At 38.0% G+C, this 27,451-nt stretch overlaps 2 protein-coding genes across 13 annotated transcripts in view; both read right to left on the bottom strand.

Moving 5' to 3' along the window:
- Positions 1–1,042: 1,042 nt before the first annotated feature.
- LOC118707914 (mitochondrial pyruvate carrier 1-like) lies at positions 1,043–1,798 on the bottom strand. Its single transcript, XM_036418754.2, has one exon. It carries the CDS (start codon positions 1,496–1,498, stop codon positions 1,043–1,045), a length of 456 nt encoding a protein of 151 aa, XP_036274647.1. The 5' UTR covers positions 1,499–1,798.
- Positions 1,799–2,322: 524 nt separating this feature from the next.
- The window catches only part of TMX3 (thioredoxin related transmembrane protein 3), a 49,840-nt gene continuing 24,711 nt past the window's right edge, over positions 2,323–27,451 (bottom strand). For 9 of the 12 annotated variants that reach the window (XM_045574952.1, XM_036418238.2, XM_036418232.2 and 6 more), the window contains 3 exons: positions 26,438–26,567; positions 24,877–24,945; positions 20,227–23,648 (listed from right to left, as the gene is read on the bottom strand). In XM_045574952.1, the coding sequence (XP_045430908.1) occupies positions 23,388–23,648; positions 24,877–24,945; positions 26,438–26,567 (460 nt within the window). In that variant the 3' untranslated portion in view covers positions 20,227–23,387. Of the gene's footprint in view, positions 2,457–10,053; positions 10,178–12,893; positions 12,965–20,226; positions 23,649–24,876; positions 24,946–26,437; positions 26,568–27,451 lie in introns of those variants that run through there. The other 3 variants (XM_036418236.2, XM_036418234.2, XM_036418235.2) reach the window with 3 other exon arrangements.

Below are 27,451 nucleotides of genomic sequence, written 5' to 3'. Positions count from 1 at the left end.
GGTCAAAGAAGGAAGCTCTGAATGACCAGTAAATTCCTCTCTCTGTTCTTAGTCCCACCCTCCATCCTCTACACCACATGTGTCAAACACAAGGCCCGCGGGCCAAATCCGTCCCGCCAGGCCTTGCAATGTGGCCCGCACCGCGCTGTCATCACTGCACTCCGCTGCGTTTCCATCACAATGACATTTTATGACTGTTCAGTAAACCATTCGGCCCACGATTTAGGCTGGATTTTAGATTTTGGCCTCTTCTCTGATTGAGTTCGAGTAGAGTCTACAGGATAATGTCAACCCACTGTTCAGGCCCCGTGAAACCGGGCTGCAGGTCATTTTCTCTGGCCACGTGGAGAGGTGGTTCAGGCCACCTGGTCTACCTTGCTAGCTCCTTGCCTTCCCTAGAGCATGCATGCAAAGTCCTCCTCATTCTCCCCCCTGCTCAGTGCCCTCCAACCAGCAGGTCCCCAGGTCTAATTCGTAATCTGCTCTCTGCCGCCTCTTAATTCCACAAGGTGCAGGTGTTTCCATCAACTGCCCAGAGAGTTGGGGATCACATGTAGCTTCTTAAATCCCAGGTATTTACCCAACCAATGTTTACTGAGGAGTTATTACAGACCACAGAGTACCCCTAAATGTTCTTGCCATCTTGGAACTACAGTTCCAGTGGCACACTTAAAAAAAAAAATCCACCACCACAATTACACAATTCATATTCAAATCCTTCTCTCTCTCTCTCTCTCTCTCTCTCTCTCTCTCTCTCTCTCTCTCTCTCTCTCTCTCTCTCTCTCTCTCTCTCTCCCCCTCTCCTTCCTCCCCGCCCTCGCTCTCCCTCTCCTACTTTGCTTTTTTGTTTTGTTTTGTTTTAATTAACCAGCCTGCATGTTTAAATGAGATTTGCACTATCTTAGAGTCAAACCCGAACTTTTATTCGTCTTCCGGAAAAATAACAGTGTAGAGCTGGCAAGCTGCAAAGCTTCGGTAGGGCCTTCTCAGCCTCTATGAGCCCCCTCTGGGGCCTGCAGGTGCGGGGGGGGGCAGCGGGCGCCTAGAAGCAGCTGCTGGGGTCGGGGTCAGGGATGTCGGGGATGCACTCGCTCTTGCCCTGGCACTCAGTGGTGTCGGTGGCTTTGCCTGGGCTGTGGGCGGGGGCGGCGGGGGCGGCGGAGGCGGTGCCCGGGGCCCCAGGCAGGAGGCCGTAGCGGAAGAGGACCAGGCGGCTGCCCTGCACGCTCTGCGCCATCACGTTGGTGCTGTGGCAGGCCAGGAGCAGCAGGTTGCGCGGCTGCACGCGGTAGGCGAAGCGCATGAAGGCCATGGAGTAGAGGATGAGCGCCGTGGTCATGCGGCCACTGATGATCTCCGGGGTCGCCCGCATGTCCTTGATGGCGGCCAGCGGCAGCCCCCAGTTGAACAGGGGACCCCAGAAGTGTGTGCTGGTCACGTAGTCCCGGAACTCCTTGGTCCTCACGTAGTCATATGCCTTCCGCCACAGCACAGCCATCGCCGCTGTGTCTCCACCGAGCTGTGGTCACCGCCGAGCCGCGGGGGCGCGTGGTCCCCCGGCCGCGGGGGCGCAACGGCCCAACAGCCAGCGCACAGTGACGTGGGCGACAGGGGCCGCAGCCGCTCCAACCCTCCCCTCTGGCCCCCATTCCAGGGGAGACAGTGTGTTGTACCGTAGAGCAGGGACTTCCAAGTTACAGGCACCTGTTCATGTCTCAGCTCTGGTGGAGGAGGGTGAGCCCATCAGTTCCTCTGAGGCTCAGCTTTACCCCTTGGGAAACGAAGCCACCTATACCTACTTCTCCTGTTTCTTTCTTCCTTTCTCTCTTTCTCTCTTCCTTTCTCTCTCTCTTTCTCTCTTTCTCTCTTTCTCTCTTTCTCTTTCTTTCTTTCTTTCTTTCTTTCTTTCTTTTCTTTCTTCTTTCTTCTTTCTTTCTTTCTTTCTTTCTTTCTTTCTTTCTTTTTTCCTTCCTTCCTTCCTTCCTTCCTTCCTTCCTTCCTCCTTCCTTCCTTCCTTCCTTCCTTCCTTCCTTCCTTCCTTCCTTCCTTCCTTCCTTTTTCTTTCTTTCTTTTTTTAAAATATATTTTATTGATTTTTTTTTTTATTTTTTTTACAGAGAGGAAGAGAGAGGGATAGAGAGTTAGAAACATTGATGAGAGAGAAACATCGATCAGCTGCTTCCTGCACACTCCCCACTGGGGATGTGCCCACAACCAAGGTACCTGTCCTTGTCCTGAATTGAACCTGGGACCTTTCAGTCAGTGCTCTATCCACTGAGCAAAACTGGTTTCAGCTTCTCAGGTTTCTTGAGGTGTTTCAATATTATAACACACATCAAGTTTTCTTGCATGAAGTGGTTGCTCATTAAACATGTATGGGACAAATGGGATGCATCTCTAAGCCTGTCTGAGATGACATCCGTATATGAAAATAAGTATCTTGTTGCTCCTTCAAACTAAGGAAAATAAACACAAAAATAGGAGCAGTTAAAAAACATACTGACAAAAAAAATCTTTCAAAATCTCATATGATTATTGATTGAGTGCTTACTATGTATCTGTCATTGGGGTGAAGAATTTAATTTTATCCCTCATGTACATCTCAAAACCAATGTGTGAGTAAATAACTTATTTTACAGATTTCAAATTAAGGCTTAGAAAATCAACAGGGCCAATAAGTCTCAGATCTGTCTGTGTATGCTTTACTGTCCAGAATCCTGACTATAACATAGCAAGAGGTTTTTGAACATACACACACAAATTTTCACAAGCACACTGGAATAAACTGCACCAAGGTTGCAACTCTGAATTATTAAATATTTGCATTCAGTATGCTTGGTTGACTTGTACTCACAGAAAGCTCAGTGAGTGTTTAATAAATAAAAGAAGTAAAGTTTTGTATAAAAATAGGTGTCCAATTCAAACTAGGCTGCCATCATCATGGGGAAAGTCACTTATGTAACACAAGTATTAGAAATTATTTATTTTCCAAACTCTCCACAATTTTGCATTTGTGGAATTGGGGCATTCTCATCTTCTGAAAGTGGATCTTGTTTCCAAAGATGACCAAAACTCATTCTAGACTAAAGCTGGAAACGAAAGAGCACCATCAGACTGAGTACAGCTATGACATGACTACGAAGTCATACAACAGCTTCTCCCTCCAAGTAAAATTCAGATAAAAGATTCACAGCCAATACTCCTTTGCTCGTGTGCATAGGGCCTCTCACTGTACTCCATTGTGTGATAGATTTGATGGATGCAAAAAACACACCACAGAACAAGGGCAACCCCCATTTGGAGGAAATGCATTATCAGCACAAGTAGAACCATGAGTAGACTCTATCTCGAGATATCACCTTCATCTGTCACTGTGAGTTACAACACTTTGCATTTGCAGAGTGATTTATGGTTTTCACATGCTCTGCCGCTAGCTAATTCACAGGACCTTGAAGATATAGTTGTTATTTCCACTTCCTTTATTTCTCCTCAGCCTTTCAAGGACGGTTCACTCACATGTGGTTTTGGCCATACCATAGTAACCTTAGAAAGTCAGTAATTTTTTTTTTTTTTTTGGGGGGGTTGCATTTTTTTTCAAACTGTACTCACTTATACATCATATTTATATTGTTTTCAACTTGGTTTTATGTTTTAAATATTACAATATCATGCATGTTCAGTAAAGCCATTTTCTCTACATGGAAGTCAATGCACATCACAATACCACCATACCAATAACAATGAGGGGGAAAAGGTAGATTACTTACCCTTCTCTTTCTCATTGCTTTTAGCGGAATATAAGTACCCCATGTTCATTGTAACATTATTTACAACAACCAATATTTGGAAGCAAGCCCAAGTGTCAATCAGTAGATGAATGGATAATAAAAATAAAAAATAAAAAACACAGAAAAACCATTGTACATTTACACAATGGAATACTACTGTCCTGTAAAGATAAAGAAAATGTTAGCCTTTACAAGAGCAAGGATGGACCTGGAGAACATTGTTCTAAGTAAAATAAGCCAGTCAGAGAAAGACAAGTACCATATGTTTTCACTCATATCTGAAATGTAATGAACAAATTGAACTACTAAGCAAAATAGAGACAGACTCATAGATAGAAAACACGTAGACAGCTCTGGTGGTGGTGGGAAGGAGTAGTTGGGAGTGGTGGTGGAGGGATTGGACAAAAGAGAAAAAAAGAGAGAGGACTCATGGACATAGACAACAGTGTGGTTATCTAGGGGAGGGGGTAGAAGATGGCATAGAGGGGATAATGGTGATGGAAAAAGTCAAATAAAATATATTTTTTTAAAGGCTGACTAGTATAGTTACAGAATTCAAAAATAAAAATTCTTCACATCTCAGTAAACATCATAGGCAAAGTCTAAAGATAGAAGACAACTGGAAAAATCATTTGGAAACTTGCTATATTTACACTTACCCAGGGATTTATAGTTTTCACACAACACAGTTATACAATTGTCACTGAAACTTATATGTGTAATCTCAAAAAAATTTACAAAATCAAATTCATAGGAGAAGAGTGGTTACCAAAACCAGGGGCTGAGAGAAAAAGGGAGGGGTTGGTAAAAGGGTACAAACTTTTGCTTATAAAATTAAGAATAAGGACTGAGGATCTAACATATAACACGGTGCCAATACTTCATACACTGCACTGTATAATTAAAATTGGCTAAAAGAGTAGAATGTAAGTGCCATCACCAAAAACAATAAGGTAAATGTGTAAGGGGATGGATATGTTCATTAACTCCCTGAGTCGATCCAGTCACAAGGTTCATGTAGATCAACTCATCACGTCATACATGTGAAATTCCTTACACTTGTACTTGTCAATTATGCCTCAATGAAACTGGAAAAAAACAAAACAAAACAAAACAAAAAAACAGATTCACCTATCAGAAAAAAATGATGATGGAAGGAATACCAAAAATAACAAAAGATATGATATTATTACTAGTAACAGTAGTAAATAAACTTTGTTGCCAGGATCCCATCTCATGACTGATGATTGATAAGGGCATCCAATTGCAACTTCCTTTAACTCTATTTGTGTGGTTACGTGACAAAGTTTATTTGAATTATATTCCTTTTCAGGAGGAAAATGCTGGGGATCCAAGGTAAAATCCCATTATTACTTTCTCTTGTGCTTTTGGAAATATAAAGCAGAAAGCATCTCTTGTACAAACCAAAACCAGAATCAAGTTGATTCCTAAACAGAGGGGTTTTAAAAAGCAATGTATAGATTTTATTCATTTGCAATTGTGTTTTAAGAAGTGCATAAAGACGATACCAACCATGTTTAAGAGCAAGAGATAATCTACTAGCTTTGTGCTTTACCAGGAAGGAAAAATAATTCCTTAGTGGTGTCAAATGTTTCTTGTCCTATTCAGAGATTACCCGCTAGTCCCCTGTAACAAGAACCTAGCCTGGAAATCATGAGCTGAAATGCTAACCCCAGCACCTCAGAATGTGACAGACAGTGTTTGGAGTTAGGGTCTCTGGTGAGGCCATTAGAGTGAGCTCTAATCCAATATGCCTGGTATCTTTATAAGCATGGGAAGATTTGAACAAAGCTACCGACAGAAAGGTGAGGCATCAACAGAGAAAACATGGCCTTCTACAAGACAAGAGGCCTGAACAGAACTTGCCGTCGGAAGGAACCAACCCTGCAGACATCTTGATCTCGGACTTCCAGCCTCCAAAACTAGGGGAAAATAAATGTCTGTTGTTTAAGCCACCAGTCAGTGTTGCTTTCTTATGGCAGCCTCTGCAGACCAATACAAGGACTGAGTTTAGTCCAATGGAAATTTCTTAACAGCCATGATGAATGTCTGGAACCTTAGCTGGGACAGTATCCCCATGAAAGACACGCATACATATTCATGTAGGAGTAATAAAGGTTGGGGAAAGCATGCAATTATAAAAGGTAGATATAGATGTGGGAGCACAAAGAAAAATCATTTAATGACAAAACCAATTGATGTGTTTTTTTTTTTCTGTTCATGTGGATGTATTTTTCCTGGAAACTTCAGGAGATTTTTGCTATCTTCATATTAAAAACAGAGGAAGTGACTGCATGCATCAAAAGGAAGATGCTGGTTCTAATCAGAATGCTCAACACATGGTAACTAAAGTTAATTATATATATATATATAAATACTATATATTTACATGTGTAATTGCCCATAAATGTCGGATTCATTTCAGAAGTTTTGAGACTGGAGTGAGTCATCTGGAATATCTAATGGAATGGACTAGAATTGTGTGCCTTTCTCCAGCAGAACATGTATTAGGAAAAAGCAATTGTTTGATAATGTGTGGGGCATAAGCAGACCTTTTTGTATTCTACCCTTTGAAAATAGTCCTTGTATATGCACATTTTTATGTCACACAGTTCAAGGGCTGGTGATTACCTATTTAAAGGAACTGCTAACCATTCCAGGAAATTGTTGCATATCTGAAAATGATTTCCGAGTGTGGAAACATTTTATGCACTTCACAAATAAAATGCAGTCAGTTGGAAGGGGCTACCTTATACTACTGGCTCTATTTTGCATGTTTTTAATACTTTTAAGAGTGATATGGTTTAATCTTTGGGTACTTTGATAAGATACAGGTGCGATTACATTGATACACTTTAGTAATTGTTCTCCCTTTGCTTAATGTGAGTTTTCAAGTTTGCCTCCTGACATGGTATTTTCTGCCCATGGCAGAATAGTAAGAAAATTTGTGGGTCTTTTCCTATAGATTTTTTTTCCTGCTTCCCGTCAAACGTAAAGTTAATAAACAGAAAAAGTTCACTCAGAATTGATCCAAAAAGAAAAAGGAAACAGTAAAATTGCAGGCTATAATCTCTAACAAATTTGGGCTTGAAACCAGGTTTAGAGTAATACCCTAATTAGTTCATTTTGCTGACAAGGGAAAACCCAAATAAAGAAAAACAGACAGACATACAAAGCTATTAGTCTGGGCTCTCTGCTTCTGTAGACTAGCACCTTGGTAACTTGCTAGACCTCATTATATTCCTATGAGATATGGCCTTGGGTCTAGACCATGCTCATCTATAAATTACATTATTTAAAAATACAAAGTTTCAGGGGATTAAGATAAACTTTATTTTACCATTATGAGTTCTTTAAATGCAAGTGAATTTACAATTAAGTGTGGACTGTATTTACTTTATTATTAATTTTATTTCTGGTTGTTTAGGGATAAAGGATACACATATTAGACTGAGAAAATGTCTACCTTTTTCTGTCATCTAGAAGACTTAATAAAATGGAAATTAGTTTTAATTGAAAGTTTGGAAGAACTTCCCATTTAAGTTAGCTAAGCCAATTTCCAGAATTATAGATCAAACTAGAATACTTCTTAAATAACTTCTATGATTTTTGGCTCTATATGCTTGACATATTGTATTCTATTTTTCATCATTTATATATTTTTCAGAAATTATCCATTTGATCTAAAAATATGAAATTCCAAATATATTGGTATAATGTTCAAGATAAGTTTCTCCAGTTTTTAAAAAATAACCATACATTTGATTAATATCATTCTGTTTCCAAACTCAGTAGGGGAATAAAAAACAATAGAGAAAATTCTATCAATTGAACAAAAGTCTAAAGTAAAAGGAAAAATATGAAACAATAAAATGGAACATAATAAGGACACATATGTAACACCGTATCAATAAAGAGATCAAAACAAATGGAACATATAGATAATATAAAGTAAATATCAATAAGACCAATGATGATCATCATTATTCTAATAAATATAAAAGTATCAATTACCATATCAACGAACACATATTATGAAACAGGGTTGAAATATTTAGTTGCATTCTCTTTACAAGTGTGCGTCAAATCAGGAGGACATAATACATTAAAATATAAAAAAAATAGCCGAGACCAGTTTGGCTCAATGGCTAGAGCGTTGGCTTGGGGACTGAAGGGTCCCGGGTTCGATTCTGGTCAAGGGCATGTACCTTGGTTGCGGGCATATCCCCAGTAGGAGGTGTGCAAGAGGCAGCTGATCGATGACTCTCTCTCATCGATGTTTCTAACTCTCTATCTCTCTCCCTTCCTCTCTGTACAAAATCAATAAAATATATTTTAAAAATAAATAAATAAATAAATAAATAAATAAATAAATAAAAATAAAATATAAAAAAATATACTGAATTTTAACTACTAATTTGCATATAATAGCAGAGATTAATTTTTAGATGGGACAAACTTAGAATCATTTACTGGTTGTTCACAAAGTAAATTGTCATTACAAGGTAGGCCAGATAGAGGTGTGTTGGAAAAGGTCAATACAATATTACTGTTTACTAGTGCACACAAATCCATGCACCAGTAGCTCTCTGAAAGGCCTGGCTGCTCCACGCCCACTGCCCAGAGGCCCATCCTCAGCGGGGTGTGGAATGCTTACCTTGTTGCTGGTGTGATGAGGCAAGCATTCCGTCAGGCCATTCACTCTCAGCAGCCACCCCCACAGGACTGGGGGACTCAAGCAGGGCTGAGAGGGCTGGGCACCACCATCTTGTGGCTATGGGCACCACCATCTTTGTGATGGAGTGATGGCCAATTTGCATATTATCCTTTTATTAGATAGGATAACCACAATGCTCTGTATTAAATTTCCAGGACTGATTTATCTACTAGTTAAAGGATTGGTACTCCTCAACACTATCTCTACAATTCTCCTACCACCCAGCCCCTGCTGTCATTCTCCTCTCTGTTTTCACAAGTTCATATTTTCCATATTCCACATGTGAGATCAGGAGTTGCCTTTTTAAACTTTTTATGTTTCCATCGGGTTTTCAGCATTCCCTGAGCTGTATGAGACCAGGGAAGGAAAGTATAGTTGAAGGACAGACATCTTGGTTAGTTTTGCTCATCCATAATGAATTCAAAATCTTCAACACAGATCCTCACCTATCCATCGGTCAACACACTTTGGGTTAATATCATGGCACTGATTCTGCCCACACTTTCAGGAGGATCTGTGCAGAGCTACCACTTGACTTAAAAAATATTGCTTAGAGATAATAAACTTCAGTGGAGAGCCAAGGGGGATGACTTGTCCCTGGAAACCTGCTCTTTCAGAGTTTTGCTATGTTTTATTGGAGAACTACAGAATTGGTATTTTTCCCCCAGATAAAATATTTCTCTAAATAACCACCCAATAATGTGCAGTTAGAGATGAGTGACAGGATGTAATGAGAACATTTGTTTGCTCAAACACTGGATTTTTTTTTCCTAACGAAGAAATATAAAACTAAATAATCCATGTAACATTACTGACTCCCACACTATTGATTATAAGCTGCCCCTCTAGTCATCCCCCAAATGTTATTATTTACAGATTGTGGTATTGTTTGCTGCCAGAATTTCATTTTTAAAAATAAGTATAAACTATGGGAAGAAATTTTTAGCACACCATAGAGTTCTTTTCCTTTCCTCTTGAAAATAACCTAAGCTGCATGCCTGTTTTTTAATTAATCGGATGCCAAGAGCTGATCATAAAGTTTCAAGTCAGAACAAAATGAGTAGCAAATAATGAGACTGAAATAACTGCACAGATTAAGGGGAAAAAGTTATTAGAATGAATTTCTTTATGAATTAAGACTGATACCAGAGTAATCAAATATTGGTCATTTTCATTGACAACAGACTAAAATTAAGGAATTAGTTTGTTTATTTATTGTTAATCCTCACCTGAGGACATTTTCCCATTGATTTTTAGAGATTAGAAAGGAGAGGGAGAGGCAGAGAAACATTGATGTGAGAGAGACACATCAATTGGTTGCCTCCCATTGAGCCTGCAACAGACTGGAACTTGAGACCCTTCATTTAAGGGCCATTGCTCTATCCACTGAGCCAAAATGACTAGAGCAGATATATTTATTTATTGGACTACAAGATAACAGCAATCTATTTTACTATAAAAGAAAATTTTGAAATATGGCAAGTTATAAACATTATTTATCATTTATTAGCAATTAGGATATTTTTAGTTAACAATTAAGGAATTGCCTTGAAGAGTTTTCTTTTCCTCTTCAAGAGGCTGAATATATTCTATGCCTCCCACTTCCATGGCCAGGCTGATAACAAGCTCTGCAACACATCAGTGTATGAACCTGCAGAGGTGTTATTAGGAAAAAATAAAATAAAACACTGTTATGTTACCCAGCAGAAAAGATCCTCTGAGTTGATATCAACAACAGTGGGGCCCTTCCTACTTTTTACAAAATGCTGCTTTGAGATGCTCTTTACTGTAAGTCACACAGGCAACCAGAATATGAGCAATTTATAATTCCAGATGTTCTTGGAGCTGTGGCAATGGTTTGTAAATGTAAGCTTCACACAATTTATTCTAAGATTCGTGGCAGGTATTTTCTTACCTTCCAAATTATCACTGAGGAACGATCTCTGCAGTCTGAACTACAGATGGATGAAAGAGGCTGCTCCAGGGCCCCAACTAACCATACACCCAAAGGCATTATTCAACTCCAGTTCATGCTCCCGGAGGGTGAAAACAGGTGTAGGCTGGGTAGTTGCCCCTGTTTCTTATAGTATTAACTACATTCTACAATAATTTTCCTATATACATCTTTCAGCTCAAGACTGTGAGGGACCCCTAATGTATTCTAGTTACCAGACACAGCATTTGGTGTATATATATGGGTGATGAATGCCAAGTAATTGAATTCAATTCAACTATCCACTTTATTCATAATAGAGTTTTCAAATAAAATAACTGGAACTGTTTATTTCTTTTGTGGACAATCATAGACAAAGCCAGAAACACACACACACACACACACACACACACACACACATTCTTACCATATCCACTCTCGATAGCATGCTTATTCACTGAGAATTTAACTACTTATACCCATTTTGTTCTCTTTTAAATAATAAAATATTACCAGAATTGTTTAACAAATTGTAGCCACCTACCTGGCTGGCTTTGCCCCAGTATTTAGCATACCAATAGCACTTTGGGTTTGCCAAGTGTTTTATAATTCTTATTCTCTTAGCTATCACACTTCTGATGAGTAGCCCTATTTCAAGGGTACTTGATTACCTTCTGGTTGCTTCTATAAACCACTCAGTAGGAGAAATAAAGGATCAGGCAGGATGTCCTTGCACATTAGTTTGAGAGGTTTATTCAGAGGATTCATATTTCAACCAAATGGAAAACTTTGGAATAAATAATGTGAATTAAATCACCATTACTTTCTTCACAATTTATACTTGTGACTCATGTGGAACTGCTATTCAACTTTCTAAAGCCAACTTTCTGCTGAAACAGACTTGTCAGTAAATCACTGATCTGCTGATGATTTTTCAGATTCCATGACATCTTTTTTTCTTCTTTTCTATCACACCATGGACTCTGAATCCCCTGAGATAGTCATATTTCATCTTCAGCTAAAGAAATAATACAAGCCTGGGTATATTGAGTGCACATTTAGATTTTTTTTCTGAGTTTTCAATAAGTACACTTTCAGAAATATATCAGTGATGAATCATTTTGCCTTTAGCATTTTTCAGTCATTTGCTTATATCTGCCTATTATATATCAATATATCTCAGAAGTTCAGACGCAGTAAATGACAAAATATTATACATGAAACTGCAAATCAACAGCCAGTATCGACTGCTGTTGGTATAATACAGTATTATCCACCATTATTCTCCACACGAACCCTTCAGACTGTGAACACTAATTCACTTAGTACCTGCCACACAGATCCATCACCTGCCTCAATTCTATTCTATCATCTTGCACATCTTTCCTTATTTTCAATGCTCATTTAAATTTCAACAACCATTTCATAAACAATACTCACTTTAAGAGCCTATCCCATCTATTGTCATCCATAGATTTCTTCAGGAGTGTGCAATGAAAAATAGTGAGAAGACTTAATTTTAAAATATATATTTTTTTATTGATTTTTTTACAGATAGGAAGGGAGATGGATAGTTAGGAACATTGAGAGAAAAACTGATCAGCTGCCTCCTGCATGCCTCCCACTGGGGATGTGCCTGCAACCAAGGTATATGCCCTTGACCGGATTCGAACCTGGGACCTTTCAGTCTGCAGGCCGACGCTCTATCCACTGAGCCAAACCAGCCAGGGCAAGAAGATTTAATTTTTACTAGTCCTCGGACACTAAGCACTTCCTTTATTTCCCATATATAGTTAAGATTCATTCATAAAACTGGATAATTATATCTACTTCTCAAGTATGCAATTATTTTAAAATAATTTTAAAAAGTAATAATCAAAAGTTATAATGTATAAATTATTTTTAAATTTCCACAAGCTACTATTGCACATGGAATCTATGCAAGCTTCTTCTTTTTCTTCTCCTTCTTCTCCTTCTTCTCCTTCTCCTTCTTCTCCTTCTCCTTCTTCTTCTTCTTCTTCTTCTTCTTCTTCTTCTTCTTCTTCTTCTTCTTCTTCTTCTTCTTCTTCTTCACATAAGTTTTTATTGATTTCAGAGAGAGAAAGGGAGAGGGAGAGAAACATCCATTGATTATCTCCTGCATGCCCTCTACTGGGGATGGAACCTGCAACCCAGGCATATGCCCCGACTGGAAATTGAACCAACAGCCTCTGGGTGCTCGAGATAATACTCAATCCACTGATCCACACCAGCCAGGGCAGGTTGCAAGCTTTGTGAGGCTCAAGAATGTATACAGTACTTTTATTGTATTCTGCATAGCATGTAGTACAGTGCTGGCCATACATCTGAGTCAGTACAATTTGATTATAGATGGATTGGTTCTTCCTCTTATTCATTCAATTAGATGAGGACATAGATTAACAAATGCATTTACCTTGATGGATCTCATTTGATATTTCATTACCTCTTCCAAATGATTAAGGCATTTGTATTCAGAGTTTCTTCCTGGAACAAAACGTTGGAGGAATAAATAAACAAAACAGGCATGCATTACTGATGAGGGTGAAACAGTTTTAGGATAAAGCAGTGATGTGATTGTTGAAGAGAAGATTGAGAATATTGAGAAAAGCTGAAACTAAGCAGGAGTTAGCCACGAGAGGCAATAGAGGAATCTGAAAATTGTCTGCCTAGGACAACTCACAGTTTCTTCTACGCCGAGAGCAAGCTGGAAGCCGTGGGAAAGATATGCATTTGGTGACCACAATGTTCTAGCTTTGAGATGTTATGCAACTAGGTTAAACTCCGATTACAAGGGTTCTCATGTATAATAACACCTGGTTCAGAAGTGTAGGAAATGGTTTTTAGCAACTTTTAATTTTATTAAAAAGCAAGTTTCTCTAAAACATTAGTCTTAGGAGGAGTGAAAGGAAAGATCTAACATGAGTAGGTGACTAACTAATATAATTAAGCACATACCCAAGGTCTTGATTTTTCTTCATGATTGTCTGAGAGAGGTGATGATTTATGAATGAGGCTAAAATTAGTTGTTGTTGTTGTTAAAATTAATGATACACATACACTAGAGTAGGGGTGTTGAACTCAATCAGAGAAGGGGCCAAAATCTAAAATCCAGCCTAAATCGCGGGCCGAATGGTTTACTGAACAGTCATAAACTGTCATTGTGATGGAAACGCAGCGGAGTGCAGTGATGACAGCGCAGTGCGGGCCACATTGCAAGGCCTGGCGGGACGGATTTGGCCCGCGGGCCTTGTGTTTGACACATGTGCACTAGAGGCCTGGCACATGGATTCGTGCACGGGTGGGGTCCCTTGGCCTGGCCTGTGCCCTCTTGAAATCCAGGACCCCTTGGGGTATGTTGGAGAGCTGGTTTCGGCCCAATCCGTGCAGGCTAGGCCAACGGACACCACAGTGTACAATCGGGGCCAGAGAGAGACTATGGAAGGTCTCCAGGGTATTTCGGGTCCATTTCACCCAGTCCCGATTGGCCAGACCCCTGCAGCAAGCTACCTAATGGTTGGAGTGTTTGCTCCTGGTGGTCAGTGTGCATCAGTGACTAGTTGAATGGTTGAACGGTTGGACACTTAGCATATTAGGTTTTATATATATAATTAATGTGGCAGTAGTCAGGTGTTTAAATATTTTCCTTAAAAAATTATAATCAGTGTCTGCTAATATATTTGTTATTTATCAAGTTGAATGAAAGGGATAAAACTTTTTATCTATACTCATGGTTTTTGAACATGATTTGTTTATTTATTATTAACTAGAGACCTGGTGCATAAATTTGTGCAGCAGTGGGGTTCCTTTGCTTGGCCTGCGGGATCAGATTAAAATTGGCTTTCTGACATCCCCCAAAAGGTCCTATATAGTAAGGGGGCACAGGCCAGGCTGAGGGACCCCACTGGTGCATGATCAAGGCTGAAGAGGGATGGGGAAGGTTGGCCAGCTCGGGAGGGACCAAGGGAGAGCTCCAGGGCATGTCTGGCATGTCTCAGTCAGTCCCGATCAGCCAGACCCCACCAGCAAGCTAACCTTAGTTGGAGTGTCTGACCCTGGTGGTCAATGCATGTCATAGCGAGTGGATGAGCAGACTTAGCATATCATTAGTATATTATGCTTTGATTGGTTGAATGGACGACCGGATGACTGAACACTTAGAATATTAAGCTTTTATTATATAGAACAAGCCTTTTTAAAGTTTGCATGAAACAATTTTGTCCAAACCTTTCATGTACATATTTGATATTAAGCTTTTCATTGCACTTAAAGCCACTTTTTATCTAAGTTATTTGAAATATAAAACATCTAAAAGTTCATGTATACTGCTGCTAGAGCAATTTTATCCAAAGCCACAATATATATTTCTATTAAATTTGATATTTAAAAAAAAAATCTCCGGCTGTATATTCAAGATTATCACAATGAAACAAGAATTAACTATAATGCTTACTCTATGTTTTTCTCACCATTTATTTAGAAACTTTCCAAACCTACATAAAAGTTGCAAGAATAGTACAAGTAGTGATTCTGGGTGAAAGTTACATCATATCCACATCCTTTACTTTGAATCACCAATTGTAAACTTTTAGCCACATTTTCTTTATCTAGTTGACTCTTTAAATATATACAATAAGACGTCTTTATAACGTGTTATTAAAAGTTAGAACTGACTAAAGGCAGAGGATCGGGGCCATAGTTTTGTGCTATTCCTTCTCCCTTTCTTTTTAATTTTAATTATTTACTTTCATTGTTTAAAGTATTACATATAATATTACATATGTCTCCCTTTTCCCCCATTGGCCTTCCTCCGGCCATCCCCGCCCCCCACCCCCCAGCACATGCCCTCACTTCCTTAGTATCTGTGTGCATTGGTTATGTCCTTCTCCCTTTCTAATGAGGTTAGAAAGTTCTCCACTAAAGACTGGGAACTTTCATTCCTCTCACTTTCTTATTATTCTACCATCTGCAGTTATACAATACAGTTTCATGGGGGGGGGGGGAGGGCGTGGCTTTTGATCATGAAAGTTCAATTATCTAGAAATTAACTGTACATGCATATAAGATGTTGAGCAGAAATGCCCTCCTACAGATCTGTGCTTTGGCTATTTCTGGGATTTTTATCATCCATTATAATTCTTGGTTCACATTTTATATTTGGGACATGTTTAATAGTCACAACAAACCTTGTTTTCCATTAGGCAGTGTAGAAGAGGCAAAACAGGACCAAAGTATATTCTAAATTTCATTTTCTACATGAGTCTTGAGGACCACGCCAGAAGTTTAACCTTGGAGGTCCTTGTCTCCCTGGGGCTCCCCCATCATGAGTGTCCTCAACACCAAAGGTTGACTTCATCCCTGAGCCACTGCTCATCTCTAGAGGGACGATAGTAGAATGAAAAGAGGTAAATTGTCCCAGCAGGACATCATGTATCGATATTTCTTTGCTTATAAAAATAAAAACCACTTTCCTGAAGCTGGCCAGGGCTCCGGGGTCAGGATGGGGCTACTGAAGCATATCATGCTCTTGTGTCATACTTGACCTCTGAGTGTTCCCTAGGAAATAACGAATACGTAATATGACTTCTCTCAAAGGCACTGAAACTTTTACTCCCAATAGTCATTTAAACCATTGCTTCACAGATTGGACACATCATAATCAACTGGGGAAGGTTGTTTTCCCGGTTCTGGCTTCAAGCAGAAGTTTACATATAGTATTACATATGTCTCTCTCCCTCCCACCCCCATTAACCTCTCCCTGGCAATCCAAAACCCCCTAGTGTCTGTGTCCATTGGTTATGGTTATATGCATGCATACAAGTCCTTTGTTTGATTTCTTACATCCCCAACCCTTTCCCTCTGAAGTTTGATGATCTGTTTGATGCTTTTCTGTCTCTGGATCTATTTTTGTTCATCAGTTATGTTGTTCATTATATTCCACAAACGAATGAGATCATGTGATATTTACCTGTCTCAGACCGGCTTATTTTGCTTAGCATAATGCTCTCCATGTCCATCCATGATGTTGTGGATGGTAAAGCATTTTTTCTTTTTTATAAACCGACTGAGGTGATCCATGTTTTGTGATCCTGCTAAGCACCACTGATTAAGAATCCATGAATTTAGATGTAGTGTAGTCAGTAACACAAAGGCTAGCAAGTTTAGACTTACATTTGCAAAAGAGCTAACAAATGATCTGTCAATAGTATTTAAAGGATAGAGAATATCTCATAACCTAGAATTTCCATAGTTCTTGACTTCAAAACTATTCTTATTTTCAATGGCTGCACAGATTTTAAGATTTTAGATTTTAAGCTAAATAACAACAAAAAACTTCCATATTAAAACAAAATATTTCCAAAGCTTATGACTTTTATGTTACTTATCTTTCTGACTGCTTATAAGCATTAAGCAATTAACTTTTAGAACATGCACTTAAATCATTAAAATAAAACCTATGCTTCTTTAAAAATCAGAAACATTTATTGACACACTAGTGACAAATACATCACTGTATAAAAATATTCAATTATTCATTCATTTATTTCACAAAATGTTATTGAATGCATACCTCATGCCAAAGATGATGTTTCAGGAACTGGGAATAAAGCCTTGAAAAGAAGAAGTCTCTGGCCATTCAGAGCTCACAATTAGTGTGTATTAAAGTGATAAGCAGGCAGTAAGCAATTACTATGTTATAAAAATGTGACTGAAAAAATAAAGCACCAGAGTGAAAGGGTCAGAGAGCTAGAGGCCAGGTCTAATTTAGATAGGAGGGTTAATAAAGGTGTGAATGACAAGGTGACCTAGAGTAAGGAGGGAATGAGTCCTGAGGACTCAGAACAAGATTCTAGTCAGAGGCAACAGCATTTCCCCTGGGTCTGGTGAGCTTCTCACTGACATCTCTCCTTTCTAAACTATGTTACCCCAGATCTACGTCCTGATGTTTCATTTCATGGTTCCAAGACACCCTTCAAGAGATAACCATTAGAAAACTTTGGAGACATTTTTTACTTACAGGCCTTGGAGCACTAGGCATGCCAGGGGCACACTGCAAGGTCATGGGTAGAGAGAACATTCAAGGTTCTGGCCTGAGGTTCTGCATTTATTGGGGTCCAGGGTAGGGGCCTAGGGTTTTGAGGACTCACTCTTTATTGGTGAATTTAGGATACAAGAGCGAGAATTTAAAGCACAGAAAGAAGAAAACAAGCTGCCCACGTGGTTGGTTATTGAAATCAATCAAGATCTCTAAAACAAGTGGCTATAACGATGAAGACAGCGAGATTAGACTCATGTGGAAAAAAAAAAAAAAAAAAACCTAAGTGAAAAATGTCCTGTTTCTCCCATACAATTTTCAGTTTCACTTAACTGCCTCATACACCCAACTATAAATGCTGGACAAATGTTCTTAGATTTTTGTTGGAAAGAGAAGGCACTGCATTAACATGGGCATTGATGATGGTTTCACCCTTACATTTATAGCCTCACAGCACCTGGGTCTCAGAAGAAAATAATATCAACCAGCTAGCTGGCTTGTTTAAATATTTTTAGTGTGGAACCTCCAGGCATCCTAAGGATGGCCCGCTCTATCTGGAGATCCCTTTGTGAACTTTTCCCTGACCTTGACCTGTGTTGCCTGTCACCCACCCACAATACAGTCACAGTTTCAGACATGCTGAGTAACTCCAACCCTCCAGAGATTTGAAGGAAGTTGAAGTATTATCCTAGACTCTTCCCTTTTGAGTCCCAAAAATCAAAGAGCAACAATTTTATGTTGAAGAATGTTCTATGAGAAGGAAAACTAAAAACAACAGAAAAGTAGAAAACATGCAATCAAGCATTCTAAGTAAAGACTGAGCATCAGAACCCCAGGATGGAGGCTGCCACTGCCTTTCACTGCTATGTCCTCAGCAGCACAGGGAAGACATTCAATACAAGGTGAAAAAGCAAATTGCAAGAAAGTAATGCCATTTAAAAATATATTCATATTTTTTATTGATTACCGAGGGTAGGGAGAGAGATATAGAAACATTAATGACCAGAGAAATCATTGATCTGCTGCCTCAGGCACACCCCACAGTGGGGACCAAGCCCATAACCCAGGCATGTGCCCTAACAGGGAATTGAACCATGACTTCCTGGTTCATAGGTCAAAGTTCAACCACTGAGCCACATCAGCCGGGCAGTAATTGCCACTTTTCACCAGTTGTTCTAAAGACTTTTTCAGTTTATAGGAGATTATAGGAACATTGAGGGCTTGGAGAAGTGTTGAGGGCTAATCACTATTGTCAGAAAGACATGCAGAAAAAGAATTCCCTATCTTAATTCAACATCCACTAGTATTCTAAATTTGCTTCTAAATAACATTTATATCTACCTAAACTATTCACACACACACACCCCAATAAACCTACTGGATACTTATACCCCCTTAAGTGTATTTATTTCCATTAAAAGCACAAAATTCAAAAGATTTTCAGACAAAATTTAAAAAATTTGTCCAGATTCTATGTAGTTGGTGTATGAAACAGTTAAGTGAAACTGAAAATTGTGTAGAACAAGATATTTTTCACTTTTAGGTTTTTGTAATTAAGTGTAATTTCAATATTAAATAATTTTTTCATTTCTACCCAAAACACTATAACTTATAGAGGCCAAACAAATTAAAACATATTAGGATTTTACACTCTTAATCTCTTGTTTTTATATAAATTCAAATGAAGTGAGAAGAGGAATACATAAAGTTGGATAAGTAAATGTTATAGTTAATTGTGTGCTATTGCTACATGCCAGTCATGCTTAAAGTATGTCTTGTGTGTAATTCACTTAATTTTCATAATCCAATGAAATCGATGCCACCATTTGCCTAGGAGCAGGGAGGTTGTTAACCACCTTACTCAGGTGAATGATGAAGCAAGGCCCGGAAGCCAGGTAGTGTGACTGTGACTGACACCAGGACTGCCCAGCCCTGCAATGCGATTTAACCTCTTGGAAGGGACAGGGACTGTCTGTCATACCCCCATTGAATTTATACACAGCTAAACATGCTCTGTCACTCTTACTAGAAGTAGCCTGTTCTAATCAACTACTCTGTATATGTCCACAAGGTGTGTGGGAAATACGTTTAAGCTGTTATATCTGGCCAGAGCAATTTTCAGTAAGAGATAAGCCCATGGTATAAAACATGAAACAAATTTTAAAATTAACATTTGTGTAAACATTTGTCTTTCCATAACAGACTCTCCTCATTTGGTGTATTTTATCTTTCCCATCAACATTTATCTCCTCTATGCCCTCTTCTACCTCCCCTCGCCCTTGATGCTATTTTATAAAAAGAAAATCTTGAGGCTTTAGGGTCCCATTTTATAACAACATAAAAAGGGAGGGGTGATTGCACTGTGTCCAGCATCACAATTGAGCAGTTGGTCATGGACTCAAATCCAATTATTCTAACTTTAAACACAGTAATTAATATTTAAAAATAATGTTTTCAAAATATCATAAAATGTATCAAACCTATGACTCTCAGGTTCTTTATGTATAATATAAAGGGATTATATTAGAATGTTACGTTTCTCAAGTCTGTTCAAACTCTAAAATTGTTTTTATAATTTCAAATTACTTATAACTCAATTAAAAGGAAAAAACACTTTATGGAAGATCAGTCTTAGCTCTCCTCTTTGCCTGCACAGAGAATTATTCATGTCACAAAAAACAAAAACAAAAACATAAATAGTAAAAATAAGTGATTACATGTTTTCAGTTAATTTATTTTAGAAAAACAAAAAGTTTACAATTGGTGCCCTAAGGCAGGATATTAGGATTCAACTAGTAATACAGACTCTCAAAAAACCTTTATAGATTAGTCCAAAGTAGAAAACTGTTGGCCCACTCTTGGACTCGGACGCATTCAGGAAAAAATAGATATTTATAAAAATAAAATGGCAAACCTAACTAACCCCACCTATTAATTGACTGTCTTAATATCTCACACTGGTGTATCTGAACAATTTCTGCATAAGAACAGCCCAGGGATTTTTCCCTGTCATACCTCCGTATCACAATGAAGCAATAATGAAAATATTGAAATTACTTCTGCAAAATTAAAACAAAAGAAAACCTAAAAAAAAACCAAAAAAACAAAAAACAAAACCAAAACCCAAAAAAACACCCTGAAACAAATCACAAGAAACAACAAAAATACACAGTACAAAAACAATACAGCTAATTGTTTACACATACAAACTCTAGGCCTTAGGCTCCTAATGTTACTACTAAATTAGATATCAGAAAGCATGTGTGAAGAAAATGAAAATTCTACATATACAGTAATTCATGTCAAAGGAGTTTCAGAAGCAGCAATAGTAGAGAAATATTAAAGTACACAATAAAACAAACTAAATGAATTGCAAGTAACTGGGATGCATGACTTCATTAAAAACATGCACTCTCACTGAAATATCTTTGACAACTGTCTGGACACCAGAGTCAGCAAGAGCAAACAACTGTAAAAAGCCTCACAGAGTGAAGGCTAGTCCCTCCCTTTCTTTATATGTAATCACAGGAAGATTCATCACAGAATTAGGATCTGTTCTACAAGATTCCTTAAGAAATCCACCTTTATTTTGAAGTTTTGTTTTTCTTTCCTGGAAATAAAAAAATAAAAAAAAGCACTTCTAATAAGCTCTGACATCACATTGAAGGGAAAAGCATACCAGTGAGCAAAATTTAAATTTGTTTTGCGAAGAGTTGACAATATCCTAGAGACATATAAAAAGCAAAATATCAGTACAAAAAAGAAGTCAAATTATTCACTTATAAACCATGTACATATATATATATATATATATATATTTTCCCTCCAATAGATACACTTTGAAACGCAAACAGAATATGGGAAAACAGTATAGAGTTGTGAAAAAGGTAACAGAAACTAAAGACTAAGATCGCTGGACTTTTGTTTGCTGATACATACTGAGCTTTACTCTTTCTTTAAATTTTCTTTCCTCTTGAGGTTTCATTTGATACTTGAGAAAAGACAAAAAACTTGCAATTGATGGACATCTGGATAAACTCGAAGCAAAAAGCAATGAAATGTTCTCATTCCCTGCTTCACAGGCAATAGCTCACTTACTTACTAGGCTGAGATTCAAGTGAGGCATCTGTATTTATTTTGGCTTTTCACTGTTGCAAAACAAGCCTGACCCCCTAAGAACATTAATATTTATCTTCCAAAAGAATCCCTCATTACTCTTTGAAGAGGAATCTACTGGTCAAATTAACAGCATTTATCTCTAAATTCCATTTAAGAACACTTTATTCTAATATTTCCTGAAATTCTTTGGGACTGAATATGTGATTTCTTACTATAAAATACTACCAGGGTGCCAAACATTAAGAATTAGTAATTATCACATACTAATATAGTACATGGATATAATAAAACAATTACTAGTAACTCCTTAGTACTTAAGACACAGCTTCAGTTTAGTTGTGATCAGTGGGGCATTAGAAATCACCAAAGACTGTCTTTGGAGATCAAAACCCGAACAACTCCAGTGTCAGGACCACAAATTACAGTTTTAAAGTGAATGAACATTTTAAAACTTTTGATAAAAATCTTTATATTGGATAATCCAATTTCTCAAGGAATAAAAGCCATCTAATAAAAATTCTAAACTTAGCTACAACAAAGACCTCAGAGATAAACCAATCTACAATAAACATATCAAACTTTTACTTAAAAACACCGATTTTTATGCATTCCACCAGACAGAGATTTCCTACATCTTATTATAGAGAGAAGACGACAGGCTGAGAGGGTTGACAGAATTGAGAGGATGGAGAAGATAATTGGTCGACCTCTTAAATCACTGAGCATGATTTTGTTGACAGGCTGATTATGTCACTCATTACCCATTATAAACATAAATATGCCCATAATATTACATAACAGATGTATGCCAATAAATATATGTATACATGTGTGTGTGTGCATATGTATACACACACACACACATACACAGATAAGTTACTAAAAAGTTACAATGTTATAAACATAAAATGTGACATATATTACTCTTTTTTTTTAAAAAGCATCAGGTGCTTTTAATCTAAGGAAATTTTTAGAAATCTCAATATAGAAAACGGAGAAATAAAGCAGGCTGTCTGGCTAAATCAGGGCAGGAGCTACAGACACCTTCCTTTCCCACAGTCACTGCCCAGATGCCTGCTAACAGCTTTGCAGGCATCGCTAATAATCACTGTTCCAAGAAAATCTATTTCTGTTACAAAGATCAAACACAGACTATTTTTTGTCACTGTTTAGACCAATATGAAATTTTTATAACACAACTAAGTATAAAGTTAAAAAGTAACATCTTCTCTCATTTAAAAATAACAAAATAAAATTGCTATGCTATATAAAACCAAATTTTTAAAATTTCATACATAATCTTAGTTTGATCCATGGAAAAAGTTACTGGTTTCCTTAAAGTCCCTACGTTTTAAAGACTTAATTTTGTCCATATAAACTGTATCCAAAATATAAGAGGAGAATGATGGTAGGGGTGGAATATCATTTTTCTCTATCAAACATCACCCCCTACCTGACTGACCCAATTAAATATTGAGCCCAGGAATCTTAATTCTGTCATTGAATATTCAGACAGAGAAACTTGCACAAAGAACTGATCTGTTTTAACATGTACAAGGTAAACTTCCATGGAATATTTTTTTTAGATACACATTTCCTCTTTGTTCCCAACATCTCCCCATTTATTAAGGACGACAGAAATTCATGCAGTTGATATTAGCAAAATACAAATTACTTCTTCTCTTCTGTAAAGATCATGATTAAATGTCTAAATTCAATAAATAGACTCTTTAATAATTTGACATCATAGCAGTCTCAATCTGTCTTCTTCTCTAATACATCCTTGGGCTCTTGCCTGGCAGATATTAGAGACTGTTCGCTCCTTGGCTCCTGCAGTTCTCTGCTCTCCTCCGTCGCTTCCTGGCTTTCAGTTTCGCTTTTGGACACTTCATACCGCTCTTCTATGTAGCCTCCATCTGTGTCAGCTGTGTAGATGCCATAGCACATGATGCTGATGACACCCAGAGGCAGGCCGAAGAGGAAGCAGCCCATGATCGGAGAGCTTTTGAATATGGACTGTGGAGAGAGAATTATAATAGCTCAGTCCCCTCAAGTTCATGGAGTATAAACAGCATGAATGAATGAAAAACCACTACAGGTTGTGTTCTCTTGCTGCTATCCAACCTGCTCAATGTCAATGTTTCTGCAGTAACTACCATGTTAAAGATACTGTAAGAAAGAGAAATTTTATCTCGTGTGTATGTGTGTGCATGTGAGTGTAATCAGCTCCTGGAAGTAGAAAATGCTCTATGCCATTTCTTTTTCTCATATGAACCAGAAAGGTCTGTGTAATGGTCCCTGTGTGCTTGGCAGCTGGTGTTTCTGGCTCCAGAACTCGGCTCCGCGGGAAGGCTATTTACCATAAAGAAGGTATAACACATTGCTTTCACATGACATTTTTAATACTTGTACTTATCTAGTTAGTAGTGAGGCCACATTCACTTAATAATTTCCTTCAATTTATCTGCTATCTCCTCATCTTCCAGAAAAGTAAAAGCAATTTCCCTGGTTAGGTTTTTAACTACAGTACACTCTGAGTGACTAACTCTTGAGAACCATGTAGACAAATTCAAAGGAGCTACCAGTACACTGAAGGATGCATGGAGTGAAACTATTAGAACTTATCTCTCATAAGAGAAGGTCAGCTGTATTGGCCAGAATGAATGAAAACATGCAGGGGGTAGATCCAGATAGGCAACTAGAGACAAATGTAAGGCTCTGCCAGAGTCAGGAAGGCCTCTACTCTCAAACTGGTTGAGCCAAAGCTGGAATCGCAAGAAGACTTATAAGAACAATAAGCAAGAAGGGTTCAGATCCAAAAAATTACACGGGCGGGAGGAAACCCTGGAAAACACTGCTGTTACACTCACTGGTTCTGAATGGCAGTTACTCACCAAACACAAAGAGATGGAGACCAGAGAAACAATTTCCACCCATGAACATACAGTCTTAATGTAAACACAGACTTCTTATTACCCAGCAAATGAAAATATTTTTACCTAATCCTTTCAAACCCCAGATTTTACTTTAGTCAGACATAAAAAAACCTATATGCCTATATACCATTTCCCCAAAAATAAGACATTGTCTTATATTATTTTTTTTCTCCAAAAGTTGTGCTAAGTCTTATTTTCAGGGGATGTCTTATCTTTCCATGTGCTAGGTCTTATTTTCAGAAGATGTCTTATTTTCGGGGAAACACGGTACTATTATCAACAAAATTAAGCAAACTGTCACAACTTACCACAACAGTAGATTTAGCATCAAATGCCATTCTTTTCAATCTCTGCAAAATGCTATCACCTCCTTGAGCCTTAAATTTAACAGAAAAAGACAATTACACCGTTAAGTATTATTACTTCAACTTCCTGTTAGGTAATTTTATACATGCCGATCGAGGATTGAGGATGGATAACAGGGTGGTTCCATTTCTCTGGCCCACCTTCCCTTGCTTTCTGTGTAGACACTGACTCTGTGAATCCATCCTCCCTGGTCACAAGCCTGCTCCCCCTCCCCGTCTCCCAAGTTCAGGCCTACTCCATTTCTGAATTTAGCTGACACTGTTCAATTTCAGATGCTGCAGGGATCTTTGCTACTGTACAAAGAGTTTCCCTGAGGATGAAGCTCAAAAAGATAGAGTGCCACCTGGCCGGTGTGGCTCAGTGGTTGAGCACAGACCCATGAACCAGGAGGTCAATGTTCAATTCCCAGTTAGGAAACATGCCAGGGTTATGGGCTCAATCCTCACTAGGTAGTGTGCAGGAGGCAGCCAATCAATGATTCTCTCTCATCACTGATGTTTCTCTCTCTCCCCCTCTGCCTCCCTCCCTGATATAAATAAAAACATATTTCAAAAAAATAAAAATAAAGGGTGCCAAAAGGCTTTTACAGAAAAATTCCTGAAGACGATCAATCACATTCTTGGCATAAACACCTTTAAAGTCTGCCCTATTCCTTGACTTTCTCTGTCAGGCGAGCCAGTGAGACCTCCTCGTTAACAGTCTGAGTTGGGTTTCACTAACCCATGAATAGAAGGGCTCTCACACACACAGGTGAGTGAGAAATATAAAATCCCTACTGTTATTCCCAAAGCAGAAATACTTGCTACTTTGTGAACCAACTTTCATATAAAGTTTGTATGAAGTTGAAACAAGATAATTAAACTTCATGGAAGCATAGAAGATTCATTTCTTTCTAATTTAATCTGCTGCATTTCTTTCTAATTTAATCTGCTGATGTGATTTCATGATCCTCTACCATGGGCTGCAACAGTCCAAAAAACACTCCAGTAAGATTTATAGAAAAAGAAAAAGTTAAAACTTCCCATTCATTATTTCTGAGAAATATTTTATAGGATCTGGAAATCTCCACTGTGGCTCTGATTCTCAATATATTACCTTCTCTCTTAAGAAACTGGTCTTATTAACAGGTTTTCTAGGAAAAACAATATAAATAACTTAACCAATCGTCCTCTGGACTCCAGAAAGGGTCTTAGAACAGGACAGCTCACAACTGGCACTGCTCTGTGCACTGCCGATGAAAGCATCCCTACATCCTGACTCTACAGCCAGAAGCACCTCCCAATCACCGAAACAACCAAAAATGCCCCAAATCACCCTTACGGGACATTTCCACCCTCAGCAGAGTCTGGCACGAAGAACCGGCCACAGTGTGAAAGAAGCAGGGTATGGAGGGGCGGCTGCCCTCTTCCATGGGCCGCTGACTTTCCCTTTCAGAATCAGAGAAGAACTGCTTTCTCTTCCACCTCCTGTCATCGTCCTTTGAAACAGAAGTGAACAACTTACTTCTACTGTGCCATCCAAAATGCTATTAATGAACTGGACCATGTCTTCAGTATTCTTGATCTGTCTATCTAGTAAAAAGTACTGTTGGTTTGAAGTATTCAGTACAACTACAGTTGGGACAGTCAATTCACTGAAAATAAAAAAATAAAAAAACAAAGAAATCAATATCCACATTAAACACTCAGATAACAAACATTCTGATATTTGCTTATATTATATCTAAGTAACTATAATACAAAAAGAGGGAGCCATATTAATAGCTTTGCTTCCTTTTAACTACATGAAATTTCAAATTTTGCATCAATTTTAAAAATTAGCTAAATTATGATTACATGAAAACATGCTATATACAATATAAAACAGCTGAGTTTTCATAATTAAACTTAAGGAGAAAAATTATGTACAAAGTATCAATTTCTGGGTAATATTACTCCTTGCCACAGATATTATTAAATACCATCTCTGTTAATCACATATTACCCAAGTGTATTTTGTTTGTTTGGCTATTCATCCATGTTGTAAGTTTTGTTATGCATAATGTGTCCACTGTATTTTTTCTGCCTTATATTTTGAAAACCCTATTGAATAAGTTATGTTTCACCATGACTATGATTCTGTCAAACTCTGATTACTCTGAATTTTGCTTTAAATGTATATATATATATATATATATATATATATATAAATGTTTATATATACATACATACGCGTACACACACACACATACACACAAACGGCTTATAATTTCATATGTCACCTACACATCAGCTCATAATTATTGTATGTCTATATCAAAGTGTTATGCAAAAGGAGAAAATGAATTTAAACCACTAATTATTGCACACAGTAACCAAGTCCAGGAGATTACTTTGTTGCTCATAATTCTTTATCCCTCCCTAAGCCACACCCTTTGCCCATTGAACTAAGGTGAAACATGCTCATCCGACTCCTGACGCTGGGCAGGGCCATGACTGGGTCAACAGGAAGGTAACACACCTGATGAAGCAGAGGCTG

This window comes from Pipistrellus kuhlii, unplaced genomic scaffold (assembly GCF_014108245.1).
Source record: "Pipistrellus kuhlii isolate mPipKuh1 unplaced genomic scaffold, mPipKuh1.p scaffold_m20_p_6, whole genome shotgun sequence".
NCBI lineage: Eukaryota > Metazoa > Chordata > Mammalia > Chiroptera > Vespertilionidae > Pipistrellus > Pipistrellus kuhlii.
The sequence above is the reverse complement of the archived record's forward strand: the minus strand, read 5'-3'. Positions and strand labels throughout refer to the sequence as shown.